The following is a 20,705-nucleotide window of genomic DNA, read 5'->3' on the forward strand; positions in this document are numbered from 1 at the left end:
CACAAATTCAGTGCTAGCGACAGAGGATTGGAATAGGAGGGGAAAGTGAGGGGTGAGTTGAATTTTAAGGAACTGGAGTGTGCAGTCCTGGGGTGCTGAGTTGTGCATGACAGATACAACCTGGAATTGCCAACAGGGGTCAGTTAGGTGTCCAAAATGCCAGTGAGGCTGGGATACAGAAGTTTTTTAATTTTTCTTTTTCCTGTAGTTCACTATTTGTTCTCTTTGTTTGTTTGTTTTTTTTTTCAAAGAGTCTGTTCTGTATATCTTACAGAAATAGCCTAACAGGTCTCAATTTTGAAATGAACTTGGACTGACACAGATGTTTACTGAGTAGTTACCATGTATCAAGCCTCAGTTAGTAGGATTGTAGGCATTATTCCTTTTCTATACGGGTGTTTTCTCTGTTATAACTGCATTATCTATTATAGATAATTAAATACATCCTTACTACATACCATCATATATAATAATTTGACATAGTGCATGTTTCAGATTTTGTGGATCATGAGGAATTGTAAGACGGTTCTATTCCTTATGCCTTTAATCGTTTTCTCTGTGTTGCACACCCATTATACTTAATACATCACTTCATTTGTTCCTTTTGTAAGATCAGTAGGACAGTAGAGGTGTGTGTACTTCTGTGGGTGCCAGCAGATTAGTTAGAACGGGGTGATATTTCAGTCAGATCTGGGTATTCAGCTTCCCTACACATTTGAGCAGTAGTTTTTTGTTTGTTTGTTGGTTGGTTGGTTTTTGCTGTTTGAAATGTGTGTGAAGCCTTCTGAAGTGTTTTTTTAAGTTTATAAATATTTTTAACATTTTGCTATTTTTAAAGGCTTCTTCAGTGTTAAGGATCTCTGTTGTGACCCATTTAATTAGACTTAAGTTTGTATTTCGTGTTTGTTACATCTCTATCAATTCAAGGTCTTAGAACATGAAAACATTGTGGTGGAGGCATCATTGGGTTTGATGAGGAGTTATTGTATGTGACTGTGTAGTTGCACTTTTGTGTAAGGAAAGGACATTGGTGCCTGGAGCTGGAGTGTCAGGGGCTTGCCAGCAATGACTAAAAGACTTTTTAGAGCGTTTGTATAATATTTTTATTAATTCTTTAAGATTTTTATATTGTGTACTTTGAGCATATTCACACCTTCCATTTCCTCATAAGTCCACCCTAACTTCCTACCTGTATCTTCCTTCTTGTTCTTTTTTATTTTTAGAATTTTTGCTGCCCATATCCTCATATATGTGACAGGCTTGTCTTGAACTCACCTATCTCCAGCTGCCCTCCTGCCTTAACTTAATGAGTTACTATACACTTCTCATAGTGGATATTTAGCTAAAATTTCAGTAGTTTATTTAACATACACTTTAAAATATACCCTCCTTATGGACAAAGAATTCAGCCAGGTAGGCTCATGATATGTTTTATTGGTAGAGTTTTTGCTTTGTAAAATGATACAGCCCTGGACATGAGCTCTAGCAACATATAAAAAAATAAATGAATGAAAATAAATGAATAAAAAAATGAATATATATATATATATATTTATATATATACAAATATATATTGGCCTTAATGTTTGATTTAAAAGACACAGAGGTTTGTAATTATTTTGTGACATTGGAATTAAAGTAAAAAACTCACAATTTTAATTATTTATTAAAAATATAGATTATAAGTAAACTCAATAATATTTTCATGCACCGATGAAGCTAGATTTGGTGATTTATTCTCTACACTCAATGAAATTTCTTTATATTAATATTAGTATTGTTACCATCTCTTCCCCCTCCAACTGTTCCCTTCCTGCCTCTTCCTTTCCTTTCCTCTCCTGTCCTGTCTCTCCTCTTTCAGCAGGGTCTTTCTTTGTAGCTCATGATGATACTACGGTTGCTGTCTATGCATCAGCCTCTGAGTGCTAGGGTAGTAGGCATTCCTTCCTGGGGCTCTCTTTGTTGCTGTCTCCCCTGTCCTGTATCTGTCTGTCTGTCTGCCTGTCTCAGTGGGGCATTTTCATATATGGGTTTCTGGACCCACTGCGTATCTGGAGCAAATTGTACTTAGGTCTTAGTTCTCCTGTGCTACTTAAAGTGTTTGTGACAAGAAGAGACGAGTAAGTGTCTGCAGCCTTTCTGGCCCTGTGTAAGTGCATACAGCCGATAGTTAAACCATCATTGTCTTGCCTTCTGTCACCAGGGGATTCCCACACACTCTCTGGGCTTGCCTTAAAGCCTGTCTTAATAGAGATTGTAGAAAACCCCAAATTCGTCCTCAGCAACTACTCAGAAGGATGAGGCAGGAGGATTACAAGTTCAAGTCCTTTCTGGGACACTTAGTGAGAAACTTTTAGGATAAAAAATTTAAAAAAGCTGGCAATATATGTATTTATTAGGTTTTTCTGTAGGTTGTGTGAGGCTTTGGGCTCAGTATAGAGTACTGAAAAAGAAACAAACAAACAAACAAAAAAAAATCCAAATCAAAGGAAAACAAGCAAATCCAAAGAAATCATTAAGTGTTTAGAAACCACTACCAACAAATCTTTTCAACTTGTCACATTGGTCCTCCTGATGGCATTTGTAGTCTTTCTCCACTGCGCTGGTAAACTTCCTAATGAATGATTCTTTGTCCCCGTGACAGGTCTCATTTCATACTTACAAAAGTAATTGTCAATCTCAGTATTGCTTATTTAACCTGTAAACTGTAGGGATTGAGTTTATGCAGGTGATTTGAAGCTGTGAATTAACAGCTTTACTCAAGTGATTTAAGGCATGATTTTAGGCATGGTGGTGGCTTACACCTGAAATTCTAGCACTTTGGAAAGCTGAAACAAGATTATTGCTGTGAATTTGAAGCCTGGGCTACATAGTGTGTATAGCTATTGAGAGTGTCCCTATAAACAAAGCAAACCATACAAGCTACGGCTTGTAACACACCACTACCACTAATAAAAACCATTTCAAATCAAATTGAGTGATTTAATTTTTATGCAAGTGTCAAATACTGTGAAAACAGAATGCTAATGAAGCTTATTTTTCTCTAATTTCTGCTCCACCAGCAGCCCTTTTTCTGTATTTAAGTTTACAGACCTCACACATGTTTTTCTGTGCTGGGAGATTGATACGGAGGAGTCTGCAGATGCTGCTATCCATGGCTGTTGAGGCAGCTCATTTGCCTGTAGCATATGTCTTTGTCTGTTCACACTTGGTGTGATTGTTTGTGTATTAAACAAAGTTTCGAGCAGCTCAGGATGGCCTTGAATTCCTTACTGACATGCCTCCATCTCTGGAGTGCTATAGCATTACAGGCCTGCCATGCCTGGTTTCTGCAGTGCTGAAGATTGGCATGGGGCGGGCAAGCTCTGTACCAACTCAGTTGCATCCCCAGCCTGGTATTGAAAGAAGTAAGATCACGCCCTGTGCAGAATCACAAGATCTCTGCTTAATGAGGATGTCGTTTGATCACACAGACATTTAGTTGCTAAAGCAGGATAGGAAGCTCTTGCATAATGCATTCTTAGCTGAAGGCCTCAGCCATGCCCGAGTACAATGAAAGTATTGTAAAATGAGCAGAGTCTGCTGTGCCCATCAGAGCAGGTATCATGGGGATTTGTGCCAAAGAGTGGATGGAGCAGGTAAAGGGAGCTGATAGAGAACTGGTAACAGAACGTATCCAATAGGACGAGAAAGGAGACACCTTTGTGTTTGGATGTACAGAAAAGTTGGTCTTGAGCAGCTGTCCAATGTGGAAATTCAAAACCCAGGTATGATTAGGAAAACAAAAGACAAAGACTGATAGATGTCATTAGCAGTCATTTTAAGAATCCTTTGAAGTTGAAAGGCAGATACTGAGTCTCCAGAGAGACCAGGGTGTCTGATAAACAGTCTCCTTGCATCTGCCCGTGTTTTCAGTTTGAGAAGGAAAGTTATTTTGTGCAGTCCTAATGTTATTAGTGTTAGAATGTCTGTTCTTTGTTTATGTTAATGATGAGCAACACATGGAACACATGGAAATGAGTTTGAAGTAGCTTTAAAATGCAAAGTTAAAATTTTGGGTAAGAGCAGCTTTGCTCGCTTGCTTTATATATTTTTCATTTGGGGAAGGAGTGCCTTGGTATTTATCCAGGCTGGCTTGGAACGACCACACCCCATATGTTTGTAATATACACCAGAAAGGATTGGTAATCCTGTCATCTAGGTCAGTTTGTATGTTAAATTTACCTCCAACTTTGGCTTTTTCAGAAGGTAAAGAGGGCTACTCTGTTTTCTGGTCCTGTGTAGAAAATTCTGCAAATATGAACATGTGCCATGAACTAAACTGTGAGATGTTTCTGTTACCTGCACATGAGTCCCACCTATTGAATTTTTGGAAGGCGTGCTGAAATTCATGTGTTTGATATACATGCAAAACGAACAGAAAACACTGTACAGTGTTTCTCAGAGCTCATAAAATCTTAAAATGCCATTAATCAGCTGTATAATGTTTCAGTAAACCCTCAAATTGCTATTTAAAGTATGTTTGCCTTTTACTGGGTTGTGTTCAGATTTTCTTAATCTCATCTAATGTGTGATCTTTATGACTGGTGTCTAACAGAACTTAGAGATAGCCTTCAGCTCTGTTTGCAGCCCTCATTATCCTTTCCGCCTCCGCCCACTGCCGGCCTACTTTCCTTCCTCTTTTTCTTTTTTGGACTGGGTGTTACATAGCCCAGGCTGATGTGGAAGTACTTACTCTCCTGCCTCTTCCAAGAATGGATTATAGACATGCGTCACCACACCCAGTATTCAGATCTTACTTCTTCCACGTATAATAATCCTAAATTTCCTGGCAGTTACATGTGTCTGTTATCTGATTAACAGAAACTGCTTTGTAATCCTCCTGGAACATTACAGGTTTGTTTGTATGACACTGAGCACACACTCCTGTTTTTATGTGTATGTGTTTTCAGATCTCTTGGGTATGAACATTTGGTTCCAAGTTTTTATATTTATATATATTTTCTTGATGGTCAGGGATTACTTTTCATATATTTGATGATGTGTATTTTAGTTCATATTTCAATTGAAAATAATTTCTCAGTATTGAGTTGTCAGATTTTTCTTACTTTCTAAAATAAGTCATTTGTCACTTAATGAATTACAAGTATATTCCTCCATTCTGCTGGTTGTCTTTTCACTTTATTTTTATTATGGCAATAGTGTTTTGCCTGCATGTGTGTCTTTTTATCACATGTGTACCTCCTGCACACAGATTGCAGAGCCGGGCCTTGATCTTTGGAACTGGAGTTTATAGCTGTTTGTGAGCCCTGTGGGCACTGGTATTGAACCCTGAGCAGCAAATGCTCTCAACTACAATACATCTCTCTAGCTCTTCTTTTTCACCTTTATGGTGTCATTTAAAAAAAAAATGCTCTTAGGGAGCATCTTTGACCATTGCCTTGCCTGGGTACGTCTGTTAACGATCAGTTGCCTGAGATGCTGTAGACGTGTTGCTTGCCTTTAGCCCCTGTCTTGACATATGGAAGGAAGATGCAGATGTCAGAGTTTGAGGCCAGTTTGATCTTCATGGTTAACAGGCTTGAAGTATTGAACTTTTGTGTTTCTAAAAGTGTTCAAGTTATGCCCCTGTTAGGAACAACTTTCTGGCCTGATATCAGGTAAAACTGCATCACTTGCTTGTACTTTTAAGATTCTTTACTATGGAAGAAGTTTGGCCAGTTTGGTCTTAAACTCTTAGCAGTCATTCTTTCTCAGCCTCCTGGAGGCTCAGGTTAACTATGTGATCCAGTTCCTGTGCCGTGGGAGAGGAGCTGAGTGGGATTCTATCTTCTTTTAAATTTGAAAGCCAAGGTTCTTCTAACGGCCAGTTGTCTCTGCTTACTGTGTTAAATGGCATTGTAAACATCTTTGAATTTACTCTTGCAGAGATTCTTCCCCCTACCCCCTTCACTTGTGGGATAGGGTAGGATAGTGGTGTGTGGCTATAGCCAGCTATAAAATACTGTTTCAGCGAGCAGAAACAGCTTGCTTTCACTCGACTAGCCTGTAATTCCTGAGGTCCGCTGGAATTCCAGAACCCGGATCCAGGATGTATATTTCTTCATTAGGTTGCAGTCATACACGTGAAGGAGCAATGTGATCACATCTGCCATCGGGAGAGTAGTTATGAGAACTGAGATAGACGGTAGTCTTGACTGGCCTCAGCTCACTCTTCAGTATTAGCCTGGCCTGGGAGTCCTGATGCTCCTGCCTAAAGCTTGCTCTGGCTTCTAAAGCTGATGCTGCTGATTAGCATAATGTGCCGTTAGCATTCCAGTGTATCATTATAATAGAAACAAGGCTAAATTCATCTGTAAGTACTGCATACTTCCTTGTGGGGAATTTGTGGTGCGGTGTGTCTTTGTACAGAGTATCTGTGTTTTCTGTTGCCAGAAAAATATGCCATCAGCACTGACAGCACCACACCATTTCCTAGACACCTATAGGCAGTAGAGAGTCAATAGTAAAGAGAGGAGGAACAAATTCTTAACCCTGTCTACCCGTAGTCAAGAGTAGAGAAAGTAATAAACAGCAAATTCATCATAGAAGTATTTATTAGTATCAGTAACCGTCACTCTAACCAAGAAGAATGTAACAGAGTGCTAGCAGAAATACATAGCATTATCTAGTTTTCCAGATTGTACTACAGAGCCATCTTTTGGAGTTTATTAATGCTCATTGGTCACTTTACTTTGCCTTTCTTTTTTCCACCATCATTTTCTTTCTGATATGTTTGTATGTGACTATAATCTCTTGCACCTATTTTATGCTTTCTATTTTCTTCAGAAGTTCTTTTTAAATCTAAAAGCTTTATACTTAAGAACTTTAAGTTATTTCCTTGTAACTTCTACTTTTTCTTCAGGAATTACAGTATAAATGCTTAGTAGAATGTTATTTTCAGGTCTTCCTGCTTCAGTGGCAGGAAGATAAAAAAGTATAGATCATTTAAGTATTAAAATAATGAATACTGGGCTGGGCATGGTGGTGCATGTGTTTGATCCTAGTATTTGGGAGGCAGAAACTGCCAGATTGCTGTGAGTTCAAGGCCAATCTGCTCTACATTGTGAGTTCTAGGACAGCCAGGAGTGCATAGAGAGACCCCCATCTCAAAAGAAGCATTTATTTGAATTTTATGGGGTTTTGAAAAAATAGCTTATGATTTTTATGTTTTGTTTTTTTTTTTTTTAAATCAAGAAATGATGCATTCATGGAAAAGTTACTGTGACATTTCTTAATACTGTTTTTTTGAACTTGCAGGTTGTTATCCTTGTCCTGGGCCAAATATGAATCCCATTGCCCTTGGGAGCCGCTGGCTTGCTTATGCAGAAAATAAGGTAAGGTGTGGCCCAGGTTTGTGTTAGTTGTAATCGTGTGGCTGTGGAAGGGCTTTCTGCACTCCGAATTGATGCTCTGCTGGTGAATACCTGAAGCGAATGTTTTATTTTATGTGTGCAGTTGCTAATCTGACCCTTAGGGATTCATAGCTTGGTCTGGTTCCACATACCTGTATATCGAGCACTTAGGAGTCACAGACAGGAGAGTTACCTCAAGATCAAGACTATCCTGGGCTTCCTAGGTCTGCCTTATATGGTGAGCTTTTACCTCAAACAGAATATCTCATTGTTTTTGTGTCAGCATCTCTTAGTCTCAGTCTGGACATGATGTGGACTAGCAGCATGTGTCGCTACGTGATAGCTTAAATAAAGGCTTTCTAGAGCCTTGATGTTCTAGCCTGGCTTGTGCATAGTACTGTTCTCCCAAGGATTCTTTCTTTCTTTCTTTCTTTCTTTCTTTCTTTCTTTCTTTCTTTCTTTCTTTCTTTCTTTCTTTCTTTCTTTCCTTCCTTCCTTCCTTCCTTCCTTCCTTCCTTCCTTTCTCTCCTTCCTTCCTTCCTTCCTTCCTTCCTTCCTTCCTTCCTTCCTTCCTTCCCTTCTTCCCCTTCCCTTTTTCCTTCTTCCTCTTCTCCTTCTTCCCTTCCCCTTCTTCTCCTTCCCTTCCCTTTTTCTCTTCCCCTTCATACCCCTCCCTTCCCCTTGCCTCTCCTCTTTCTCTTCTCTCTCTTTTTTTTTTTCTTTCTTGTCTTGGCTATCCTTGACTCACATTGTAGACTCACATTGTAGAACTCACTGTGATCCGCCTGCCTTGCTTTCCTGAGTGCTGGCATTAAAGGTGTGCATCACCAAGCCCATCTTCCTAGAGATTATTTAATATTAAAGTTAAGCATTGAGATTCATTGTACATGGAACAATTGTATTGGCCTTATATGGTCAACAACTAGATCCTACTGTCCAGCTATTTGTTTTAATAATTAAAGCACATACAGGCGTTGATATATCAGGATTGTCATAGTATGTAAAGGTTGCTGTATATGATATTATATTTCAAAAACATAGATTGATTTTTTTTTTATGCAAGATGATATAAATTCTTATGTCACTTAGGACTCGTCTGTAAATTATTCTATATTATTTATAAAGTCTAAAATGTACTGTTGGCTTTCAGGATTAGCATTCTTGTTTCATTTTCCTTGGTTACATGGTTATTGTGTCTTGAGAATATTATGAAATAATACGAAATAGTTCTTGACAAAAGCAGGATCTGGTGCGTAGCATAAGCACTTGGTAAAGCCACAGAACTCGTAAATCAACTGGCCTCTGGAATGCTCAGAATCAAGAATGGGCTGATGAAAATAAGTTTTCAAGATAAAGTCTTTAATTCTTTTTCCAAAAGCCTGTCTGCAAAAATTAAGATATTTTGCATGTTGCTGAGTGCTCTATTTACAATGTTCCTCGTGTCTGGTCTCTTCATTTTCCCGTAAAAATAGCTCTTCACATGATTCTTTTCAAACAGTTCAAGAGCTTTACAGTTAAATAGGGTGACATAATAGTGTCTCCTAATGTTTATATCTGTAATGCATTTCCTTTGAGTGTTGGAGACATCCACAAAGAATGTGCGTAAACTGTCTCTTGGCACTTATGAGTAGATTCCCACATAGGGAAAGCTGCACATTTAAAGTTGGAGGTGCAATTAGTTATATACTGTTTGAGGTGAATGAAGTCCCTTGATAGTTGCATGGCCTTTGCAGATACACATGTGAATAATGTTTCCTGTCACATACAGGTACCAGGCAAGGTGTATGTGCCGTCATGCACAGAAGGAGTTGTAAATAACAGTACTAAGATATGAGTAGTGATATTTTCAGTTTTGGATAGTTTTGTTTATGAGGCCTAGTTTGTCATTGCAGAGTTGAACCGAATTTTAGAAGAATGTTTTCAGTTAGTGTGTTTGATTTCGTGTATGTGTGTTTATTTATGTGTGTGTTTTTATGTACTTGTGTTGTGCATGTATGTTCATGTGTTTGTGTGTTGTGTGTGGGGTGTGGATGATGTCAGCTGTCACCTTCTATTGCTTTTTGTCTCATTTTTTGAGATGAGGCTTCCCTCTGGACGTGGAGCGAGGCTGGTGGCAGCATGCCTCAGTGATCCTCCTGTCTTGACTTATCACAGCACATTTTCACTGAGGCATGTGTGGTTTTCTTAATTCAGGTTTTCATAGTTGTATGGCAAATGCTCGTACCCACAGAGCCATCTTGCCAGTTCTCCTTTCTTTTCCTGTTTATTAAAGATTTTATTTCATTATTTTCATTTGTCTGTGGTGTCTGTGTCCATGTGTGGGTTTGTACATATGAGTGCAGGTACTCGAGGGGGCCAGAGCTGTTGAATTTTTCTGGCCTGGAATTACAGGAGGTTGTGGGTCACTTAATGGAGTTTCTGGGAGCAGCTCTTTCGCAAGAGCAGTCTGCACTGCCTCTCTAGTCTCCTTCTGGATTTTAACATGCAACATTAGTAGAAAGTCAGCTTTTTCCTGTGGCTCTTTTGTACTCCAGTGTGTTTCTTTTTGGAAACATCTAGTATACACATACATGTCACTTCCATACTGAAAACAAGAAAGCAAACATATTTGTACCTGTAAAAATAAGGTGTTTACATTGAGACTAGTACCAGGTCCTCTCCTGTCCCCATTTCATGATCATATGTCTCTTCCATTGCGTGGTAGACTGATATTTCAGCATTGTTTATTTGTTCAGTTCCTACAATTCAAAAGAAGTCACAGAATTCTCACCTGTTCCAGCTCAACAGGCAAACCAGAGGCCGGGTACAGTTCATCTGTCTTCATGGAGGGATTTCCTAAGTTCCTTTTTTATTTTGCAATTTTTTTAAAAGATTTATTTATTTATTATGTATACAATGTTCTGTCTGCATGTACACTTGCATGCCAGAAGAGGGCACCTGATCTCATTCTAGATGGCTGTGAGCCACCATGTGGTTACTGAGAATTGAACTCAGGACCTCTGGAAGAACGGCCAGTGCTCTTAACCTGAGCCATCTCTCCAGCCCTATTTTGCAATTTTTATTGGTGTGTATATATATGTGTCTCTTTGTATGTATGTGCATTAGCATGTATGGGGCAGACCACAATTTAGAGGAGTTATCTGTCTTCCTTTACCATGTGGTTTCTGGAAATTGACCTCAGGATTGGTGGCAAATGCCCTTATCTGCTGAACCAGTTCTCCAGCTCATCATATTTATTTTTATTTGTTGTTTTTCTTTCCCCCTTGTTCTTCCTTCATTTTGATTAGACTTCTATTTAATGTTTAATTGTGTATATTTTTATATATTTATTTTTATGTGCCAATATATAATATATACATGCAGCTGTTTATGTTTGCCTAATACAGAAAGTAACATATTTGCTCTTTTATGATCATTTTCATTAAGGTTTTTTTTCTAGAAATTCATCCATTTGTATGTTGATTTTTTTTTTAAATGATCAAAATGTTCTTTTTGTATGTTATATTTTTGACTATAATGGTTATTATTCCATCTGTCTTTAAATAATTTTAGTTTAATTTTAACATGAAAACCTTTATATAATTTGCTCTTGTGCTGATGGCGAGATGGCCTACTGGTTAAGGATGCTGGCTGTCCAGGAGTATTTTGGTTACTTGTCGTAGGGAACAGTGAGGTTTCAGCCTTTGCACAATACTGCCTTTCCCTGCTTAAGCAGCAGGAGGCAGCAGAGGAATAATTTTCATAATTCTCTGAATGTGGATTTGTGGTTGAATGGACAAGCTATTGTTTCCAATTGCTAAAATAGTCACTTTCCATGGTTTATTCTTTGACAAACACGTTTAATGACCAGGCACCTTGAAATCTATCCATTACATACCAGATGTAAGGTGTCCCAGCCTGTTATATTCCTACTACTGTGAGGGAGTTACACACATGTGAGTCAGGAATAAAAGGATTGTATGCTAATCTGTGCCGCAGAATCCAGTGCAGCTCATCCTTTATTAATTTCACAGGCTTTGAAAATACCCGTTGTTCTAATGCTCTGCTTTTGCTGTCCTACTTTAAAAGGTTGCATGTGAATCTTAATTATAATTATTTTTGGTAAATACAAGTATGTTGTGGCCAATGAGGAGTTTTATCCCGAGTTTCATCTGAACATGTGAGAATCAAAATTGCGATTCACATGGACAATGGCAGTTTAGTCTGTCCCCTGTCCCAAGTGGCAAGTGCAGTGGGCCCTCTGAAGCAGCTGGTTAATGAACGGACACAGTTGCTTTCTGCACACTCTGTCCACCTTCCCACAGACACAACTGGATATGCAAATATCCTAGAATGTTTTGCTTGTTGTTTTAGGTTTTCTTTTATAATCATTGTAAAGGAATTAGGAGGAGAAAACATCTGATTTGCTAGTGTGTCAAATATTTAATGTTGGGAAGTTATGTGTAAGTCCTTTGATTATGTTTTTAAAATTTATTTGTGGAAAGGCTGCCAGACCCTGAATCCCACCATTTCAGAGTTTATGAATTCTTCAAGTCTGTTCCTCGTGCAATTAGAACCATAGTTGAACATGAAACTGCCTGAGTGGCACCAGAAGATTTTTAAAACTGCCTGAGTGGCACATGTCTCAGCAGGGCTTTTAGCTGTTTTTTTCTCCAATACACTCATGCAAACACTCTCTCCACCGTCATTATCATGTATGGTAAATAGCCACTGTTTGATCGCTTACTAGAAAATGACTCTGCTCTTCTCTCCCCAACCCCTTCCCCAGTTGATCCGATGTCACCAGTCTCGTGGCGGAGCCTGTGGAGACAACATTCAGTCCTACACGGCCACAGTCATTAGTGCTGCTAAAGTGAGTACCTCAGAAGTTTGTGGAAGTCATAACAAGATGGTCCATTTATTTTCATTCACAGACGTAGAATAATGTTTTGCCACTGTCAGAATTTGTGATTTGCAAGTTAATTCTTTGAGGTTAATAGTACTTTTATTGTGAAGATTGTCTGGTTTGTTCTTACTCCATTAAAAACCCAGGTCTATTTCAACTGGAATCAAGTCTGGTAACTAATTAATAGCATATTGCAAGGAACTGTACACATTTTAAGTGGCAGCTTGGGTCCTTTTTTTGTGATTAGCATCATCCTGCGTACACTGACAGGCTTGTGTGCACCCCTGTGCAACTTTGAACATTTTTGAGTCTTCTTGACTTCAAAAATTCCTGATGAAAACTGGAGTTGGTCCCCTGGCACATTCAAAGGTTCTTTCATATCTCTTGTCTGGCCCCTTGATGTTTGCCAAGTGAGTTCTTCTCTGTTTTTGAGGGTTAATTTTGATGGTGGCTCTTAAACCTTGTGCTGATTATAAGGTACTCTTAGAACCACCATTCTTTTGAATTGTGAAGTCTACAACAGAGACTTCTAATAATAGGGATGACAGAGGGAATCTGAATGACAGCATGTAATAGAAAGCACAACTGTTCAGAGGACAACAGTCTAAAGCCAGCCACTGAAAGGGAATCAAAGGTCACACTGTTTCATGTTAAATACAAAAATACTTCAAGATTGTCACAAATGCTTGCATGATGTGCATAGAATGTGTCCCTGGGCTCAATGAGAACTAAGCATTACACACTTTCCACTCGGAAGCAGAGTAAGGAAAAGTCTTTACACTTTCAGCACTGTATGTTCGTATTTCTCCATTTTGCATAAAAATGACAGTAATTCGGCAAACGCTTGAGTGTTCTTTGTGTTTATCCATAGCAATTTAACAAAGAGATGCTGCTTTGAATGTTGGACTCTTGAACTAAGCTGTCTCACACATGTGGATCTGGCCGCCTGTCAACGTCGAGTGACCCATTGCAGCTGCAGTTTTGCTTTTGTTTGTTGTTGCAGATCTTTTTTTTTGTCCTTATATAAAATGAAGGGGCCTGGATTAATTTTTAAAGTGTTTTGTTGCGGGTATTTGGAAATAAGGCTCAAGTTAATGACTTCAAAATTACAAGTCTGAACCCTTTACATTCCGTCACCTCCCCTATTGGGATAAGAGGTTTATATTCAGCTCTTCCACATTTAGGCTCTAAGAAAGTATGTTTAAGAAACTGTTGTGCCTTACAATTGTAATCCTAATGCTTGGGAGGCTGAGTCAGGAGAGTCAGTGAAAGTTCGGACCAGTCTAGGGAGTATATTCCATGGAGTCTCGGGACCAGCTTCAGCCTGATCCACAGAGCAGGACACTGAGGACACTGCTGGCCGGCTCCCCAGAGAAACTAGGCTGACAACATTTTTTTCCCCATAGGGCATTTATCACTAATTTGGAGATTAGAATTCATGTGTGATAGTTATGTATTCTATCCACAGCTCTACAAGTTAAATTTTTAGGTATGCTTTTAAATAAGTTCTATATTAAATCCTGAGTTTGTAAGTTACCAGATGTCTGTCATTAAATAGTTTTGAAAGCAGAACAGCAGAAAAAAAAATCCATGTAGCATTCATATGATTATTTTATTTCTTATCTGAAAGCATGAATATTTTAAAGTTCTCTTAAAAATTGTCAAATCATTTAGAAATTCATTTTATGATATTTTTCTTTTTGAGATAGTTTTCATGTAGTCCCTGCTATCTTCAAACTCACTATGGCTGAAGATGACCCTGAAATTCTGATTCTCCTGTCTCCATCTCCCAAACACAGAGTGATGTTTAAATTATATCCATTATGTGAATTTTTTTTTAACATAGAAAGTATTAGAATGTTGTGGTAATTTCCACCACCAATGATAATTTTTCCCTTATATATATTTTGCCTGGATATTATTTGTTAAATTGACCTTCTAAGGAATGCAATAGTTCTAATTTTGCATGGTAAGGAAGAGAAGTAGTATAATCCAGAATACTTCCTCTGTCCTATTGCTGTTATGTTATTTGTATAGGGACTACACTTTTTTTTTGGGGGGGGGGGTCTGCAAGTTTACTTGGAAAAAAAAAAGGAAGAGGTGACCGAGGAGATGGCTCCTGTGTAAGCCCGAGGACCTTTTACCCCCCCCCCCCTTAAATATAGAGTTTGATGGCCTTGTATTTAACTCCAATGTTGGGGAAGTTGAAACAGGAGGATCTTGGCATTTTAGCAAACTGTAGATTCAAGTGAGAGATCCCATTTTAATCGAAAACTAAGGTAGAGAGCAATAGAGGTAGATATCAAAGCAGTTTCTGGCGTTCACATAACCTCATAACCGAGTATGCCTAGCCATGCACTCTGCACTCTTCTGTATACACACAGAAAGATGTAATTTCCACACATAGTTTCAGTGTTCTCTCTGTAATTTAAGAATAAACAATTATGAAATATGTATTGGTCTATACCATTTGTCTCAGCTTTTTGGTAGGAGGTCCATATGATTCCACATTTGTCTCTGTCTCTGACTTGCACAGGTACAAATGCAAAAGTAAAGATAGAATAATAGTGCAGTATTAAGACTAAGAGCTGTAAGATTATCCCTACTTTTTAAAATGATGGCATGTTATCTTGATAAAAAATATTGACAAGATTATGAGAAAAAAATCAAACCTGAGTTAGATTTGGCAACTAAATCTAAGTAAGTATGTAAGAATAGTAGAAAACACAGCTAATATATAGAAGCTAGGCCACACCACTCCTGTGAAGCATTTCCAAAGTTTGGCCATGTTGGTCATTCCACAACAGTGAGCTTTGCCATACTTAACAAAGATAAGGCTGAACTGTTTTTGTGAGTTAAGGTTGGTAGTCCCAATTCAGGCTCTATGTTGATTACCTCTTCTGATTCTCACTTATGATGCTTACATCCATATTTATCAGAATTTAGCTTAAGATTTGTCTGTTGCATACAAGAGAAGGTTAACTCACCCCCACCCTGAACCTATAGGCAGGACCATAACCACATAGGATCACAGTCCATAGGGTATCCTGAAATCTACCAACCTAACCCTGAACTCACAGTTGTCTCCCAAGTGCTAGGATTATAGGCATGTAATCCTATAATTACACAGCTATGTTGTACAGCCTTTTATGTTTCAGTCCGAAGAATGGAAGGAGTCTAATCGGTGATTAGGCTGATTACAATACCTACAACACTTTACTGCCTTGATTAATATTCAAGATTGCAGCAAATTTCACAAAAACATTGGGAATTTTTATTGATAGGTTTATTAACTATCTCATTATGGTGGGAAATAGAGTAAAACGTCACTTATTTAGTTTGTGGTGGTTATGTGCACCTGGGTGCAGGTGCCTGGGGATGCCAGAAGAGGGCAGATCATTTACCAGAGCTGCAGGTATGGGCAGTTGTCAGCTGCTTCACACAGGGCCCTTAACTACCTAGTCATCGCTCTCTCCAGCCTGATAGGTTTAGTATAATTTATATAAATATATATTATATATTTATATAAATTATATTATATAATATAATAAATTATATATATTATATATACAATTATATATTTATATATAAAATTATAGATAACATAACAAGATTGTTATATGTATATGCAATAAATAAAAATGTGAAAAGTTGTATATATATCTTTATATATAAAATTATATGTTATATATAATATGCTATATAACAATCTTGTTTATGTGAGGGTTAGTGCCCATGGAGGCCATGAGAGGGCACCATATCCCCTGAAACTGGAGTTAAATACAGTTGTGAATGTCCATGTGTGTACTGGGAATTGAACTTGGGTCCTGAGGAACAGCAGCTGGTACTCCTAACCACTGAGCCATCTCTACAGCTCATATTTATTGCTTTTAGTGTATATGTGTGTCTTTGCATGCCCATGTTTCATGGTATGTGTGAGGAAGTTAGAGGAATATCTTCACAAATTTGTTCTCTGTGACTCCTAGGGATCAAAGCAGCCACGTTATCTCACCAGCTCTAAATTTTAATGAATAAATGGCAAACAGTTTGCTTATGAAAACCTAAATATCATCTTGTTAGCAATTTACATGAGAATTAAAAAACAAAAGGTAAAAAACTAGTAATTGGTTAGAGACAACCCCTGCTCCCCTTACTAAGGAACCTACTTAGAAATTGAGTAGCCTGTGTGCTTCCTCTGAACAGGCGGTCTAGGTCCTCTCCATGCATGGTCCTTGGTTGGAGTATCAGTCTTTGCAGGCCCGCTTGACCCTAGGTGGTTTTTTTGTTTGTTTGTTTGTTTGCTTTGTTTTTTTTTTTTTTTTTTTCTCTGTTGGTCTCCTTGTGGAGTTCCTGTCCTCTCCAGGTGTTTCTATCCCCCTCTTCTTCCATAAGGAACTCAGTGGCCAGTTCTTTGATCATCTCCCTGTGGTGGGGTTGGGGGTACAGGCTTGCCAGGCCACAGAGGAATATGATGCAGCCAGCCCCGATGAGACCTGATAGGCTAGGGTCAGGCCCTATCAGTGGACTAGGGAAGAACCATAGAGAGAGAAGAGGGAGGATGGGTGAGACTGGGAGGAGACAAGGGAGGGGGCTACATTGGGATACAAAGTGAATAAATTGCAGATGGTAAAAAACAAAAACCAAAACAATAACAAAACAACAACAACAAAATACTAGTAATTGGGCTGAGGAGATGGGTCAGTGGGTAGGATGCTTGCTGCAGAAATGGGATCAGACCTGAGTCTAGATCCTCAGAAGCTCATAGAAGTCAAGTGACAGTGACAGCAGAAAGGCCAGTCAGTGTTCCAGGGCCACTGGGTTAGTTCTGTGTTCAGTGAGAGACCCTGCCTGGCAAATATTTGGAGAGCAAATAAAGAAGGCACCTGAAGTGTATTTCTGTACTCTGCATATACGGGAGTAGTGCATGGTAACATGGCCCAAATCCCCAAACATAAATTACACCCATGCTTTCTCAGTTTTCCAGAAGAGAAAGCTGAACCTAGGCAATCCAAATACAACACCTGTGTAAACAGTTAACCAATGAGAAAGCCAAACGTTAAATCCATCTCTCTTCAGAACCCAATCTTTAACCACTGTCGTATTCTACTTTGCTTGAGATTCGTGCCTATTGCTGCTTCTGATCTTACAGGTCACGAATTCAAAACACATATCTCATAGGGTGAGGATATGGCAAAAATTAAGAACCCTGGCGGAGCATATTGCACAGTCTGTGATCCTGGTACAGGAGGTAGAAAGGAGGCAGAGAGGTAAAAGGACTGTTCCAACCAAGGTGGAGCCAGTGTGGTCTTCACATTCGGATCCAGCTCATCCACAGCTGAAGAGGAGCGAGAGCTTTCTACCTTAAATACTAACACATTCTTAAATAAGATGACCAGCAAAGTTCTGTCTGCTGAATTCAAGCACAAAGACACAAGTTACAAAACCAAGGTTGGGGGGGGCGAACTCACGAATCAATTGCAACTATTTTGTTTTGTGCTAAAATCTCAAACTACAGTGCTTATAAAACACATTAGTGTTCTCAATTAGGAGCCAAATGTTTTTTTCAATAATTCACAAGAAATGACTGTTAGTGTTGTTGAGTATGCCTCTGAAGGACCAAGGGAAGCCGGCACCACAGTGTATTCATGAGAGAACTGAGCAGGAAGTCCGATTAACCTCTGAGGTGCCTCAGCTGCTGTGCTCACGCCCTCAGTGCTAATGGAGCTGTTCCCACACAGACACAACCAAGTCTTTATCAAGCAAGACCTCTCAGTGTGAAAGTGTCTGGATGAATATCCTCTGCCTTTGCCCCTGAGCATATCAGCTCATGCTTTTATGTCAGTGAATAGGAATAGAACTGGGGCGTATTAAAAGTGCAAAGAAATGCAGGGAAGCGAGCCACAAGGTAGAGGCAAAGCACCAGGAAAACAAAAGGAAAGCAGGTTATTTTGGTCATGTTCGCCAAAGAATTGACACACGAAGAATTGATGTGTTGTCTTTGGAAAGAACAATGAATATTGATAAAACTGTCTTTAAAAAAATAGCCCTAAAACTTTGTTACCACCAAATCTGCCTTGAAGCCAGATGCAGATGAAAGCTTTCTGCATCAATGAAGACTTTGCTTTAGAATGAATGTAAGTAAAAACTTACCAGTCATTCTTAATGCCTATATCCTATCAGAATGAAGTACATCTAAAAGCTCCTGTTCCCATGAGTAGCAGATACGATTCTGTAGTACTTCCACACTGGTGATTTGTCTTCCCTCTTTATCTAAGTAGGTATGGATAGGGGTGGCAAATTGGACTAGGTCTTTGCACAATCTGAGTGTATTTAACAATTTTAGCGTTCCTTCAATCCCTGATTACTCTCACGGAGCAGTACTCTAGCAGTAAGGCAGCTGACCATGTCACTATGACAAAGCGTGAGTAAAATCCATTATAGCCTTTAATCCTGTAGCTGTGGTGTGTTTTCTCTTCCACTCCAGGCAAGTCTGTCACAGGGTCCCCTGTCATTTTGAACCTCTCTCTGCCCTATCAGTTGTCCCCCATCCATTAGTGCTAATGGTGCTGCCCTCTGAAAACAGTTGTCGTTAAGTTCTCAGACAACAAGAAAAAACACATTAATACAGGACTGTTAGGAGAGAACTAGTAAACATGAATCAAGATTTTATAACCATAATCAAATAATCTTACTTGAACACCAGCAAAGAAACTTAACTTTGCAGTATAAATAAGGAAATTCAGATGGAATGCTATGAAAAGCAGTGGGAAAAATCTAGAATTATGAAGATTAATTTCAAGTGCTACTCTGAAATCAAGAAAATGTAAAAAAAAAATGGTTTCCTTTCAAAGGCTCCAAGTATTTATGCAAATAATAGGTTTACCTTTATAGTGATGTTGTAAGACAAAACTGAAATCAAAGAAAAATAAATGACATAGAAGTAGACCTAAGAAGTATGTGACTAAGAAGTGTGCGTCAAGGGCTGGTTCTCTCCCATGGGACTGGTCTCAGGTAGGGCCAGTCTTTGGCCATTCCCTCAATCTTTGCTTCATCTTTTTCCTATACATCTTGTAGGCAGGAGGCATTTCATCAGCATCACAGTTAGAAGAAAGGCTCTAGGCTGTCTGCTCTGGCAGGCAGAATTATCCTCTTCAATGAAAATTATCTCCTTCAAAAGTTGGTTATTTGTATGTTGTTCTATTTTCAGAAGAAAAAAGCTTTAAGAATATTTTTGTTAACGGTTTTTCTTTTCAAGTATAGAGTGAAACTAGGGCCTCAGGAAAGTATATCACACTTTTATAGTGGGATGCAACTCCTGCCCTATTAAGATTTTTGAATAAGAAAAAAAATAACATGCATTTAGATCTACTTACTTGCTTTGAGTGGAATAGTGTACCTGAAACACAGCATGGGATTGCTTTCTCTCAACAGCCAGGAAGGAAACCAGTCAGCGACTTGTTCTTTTGGATGCCATTTGAAAGGAGTTCTCATCATTGCTGTTAGTGTGTGGTCTTTTATAACAGTAGAGGTATATTTTAGAGTTACAACCTTTTCTCACTTAGATGTTGGCTTATAATATTGTAAGTCAACACTGTAAAAAATTCAATATTTTTGAAAATGTCAGAAAACATTGTCACATGGCCAGCTCCCTTTTTACTAAGTCATGTATTCTAGAATATGTACATTAATGGGATGTAGTAAAAGAAAGGTTTTGGTAAATATATTTGTACTCCTATCAAATGAAACACTTCTGTACTTGTAATTATTATCACTTAATTATGGCATTATTGCTAGCACAGTTATGTTGGCGCTTGTAATGATGACATTTGCTTGAACTCATGTTGATTTTTTTTCTAAGAAAGTTTTAAGGTCATGTTGAACTGCAGACTGAATATCTGTGCTATTTATTGGTGTATAAAGTGTTTTAAGAGAATAAAGACTTGAGGCTAGGAAATAGATTCAAATGTGTATTTCTATTCAGACTTCACATTTTCTTCTAAGTCATAGACTTTGTCTCTTTTGTTGTGTAGACATTGAAAAGTGGCCTGACGATGGTTGGAAAAGTGGTGACTCAGCTGACAGGCACGCTTCCCTCAGGGGGGACAGAAGATGATGTTGCCATACACAGCAACTCAAGACGTAGCCCCTTGGTACCAGGCATCATCACAGTCATAGACACTGAAACAGTTGGAGAGGGCCAGGTAAGAGCTCTGGATGAATGGCATTTGTATTACCTGCAAAGCTTAAGCTCAAGGTAGAGGCAATCCAAAGGTACTTGGCCCAAAGACATGAATAACTTATTATTTTGGATATTAGATATGTAATATAGGATAAACATACTAAAATCTGTACACCTAAAGAAGCTAAGCAAGAAGGAGGACCCTGGGTAAGATGATCAATCCTCATTCGGAAAGGCATTGGAAGAG

The 20,705-nt window shown here is 38.6% G+C and overlaps 1 protein-coding gene across 1 annotated transcript in view; it reads left to right on the forward strand.

Annotated features, from left to right (window-relative positions):
* Positions 1–20,705, forward strand: part of Bcas3 (BCAS3 microtubule associated cell migration factor) — a 440,143-nt gene that overhangs the window by 96,596 nt on the left and 322,842 nt on the right. The window contains exons 12-14 of the mRNA XM_055619572.1: positions 7,300–7,376; positions 12,163–12,246; positions 20,310–20,480. Coding sequence (XP_055475547.1) covers positions 7,300–7,376; positions 12,163–12,246; positions 20,310–20,480 — 332 coding nt within the window. The remainder of the gene's footprint in view (positions 1–7,299; positions 7,377–12,162; positions 12,247–20,309; positions 20,481–20,705) is intronic.

This window comes from Psammomys obesus, unplaced genomic scaffold (assembly GCF_907164565.1).
Source record: "Psammomys obesus unplaced genomic scaffold, mPsaObe1.curated_primary_1811, whole genome shotgun sequence".
Taxonomy (NCBI): Eukaryota; Metazoa; Chordata; class Mammalia; order Rodentia; family Muridae; genus Psammomys; species Psammomys obesus.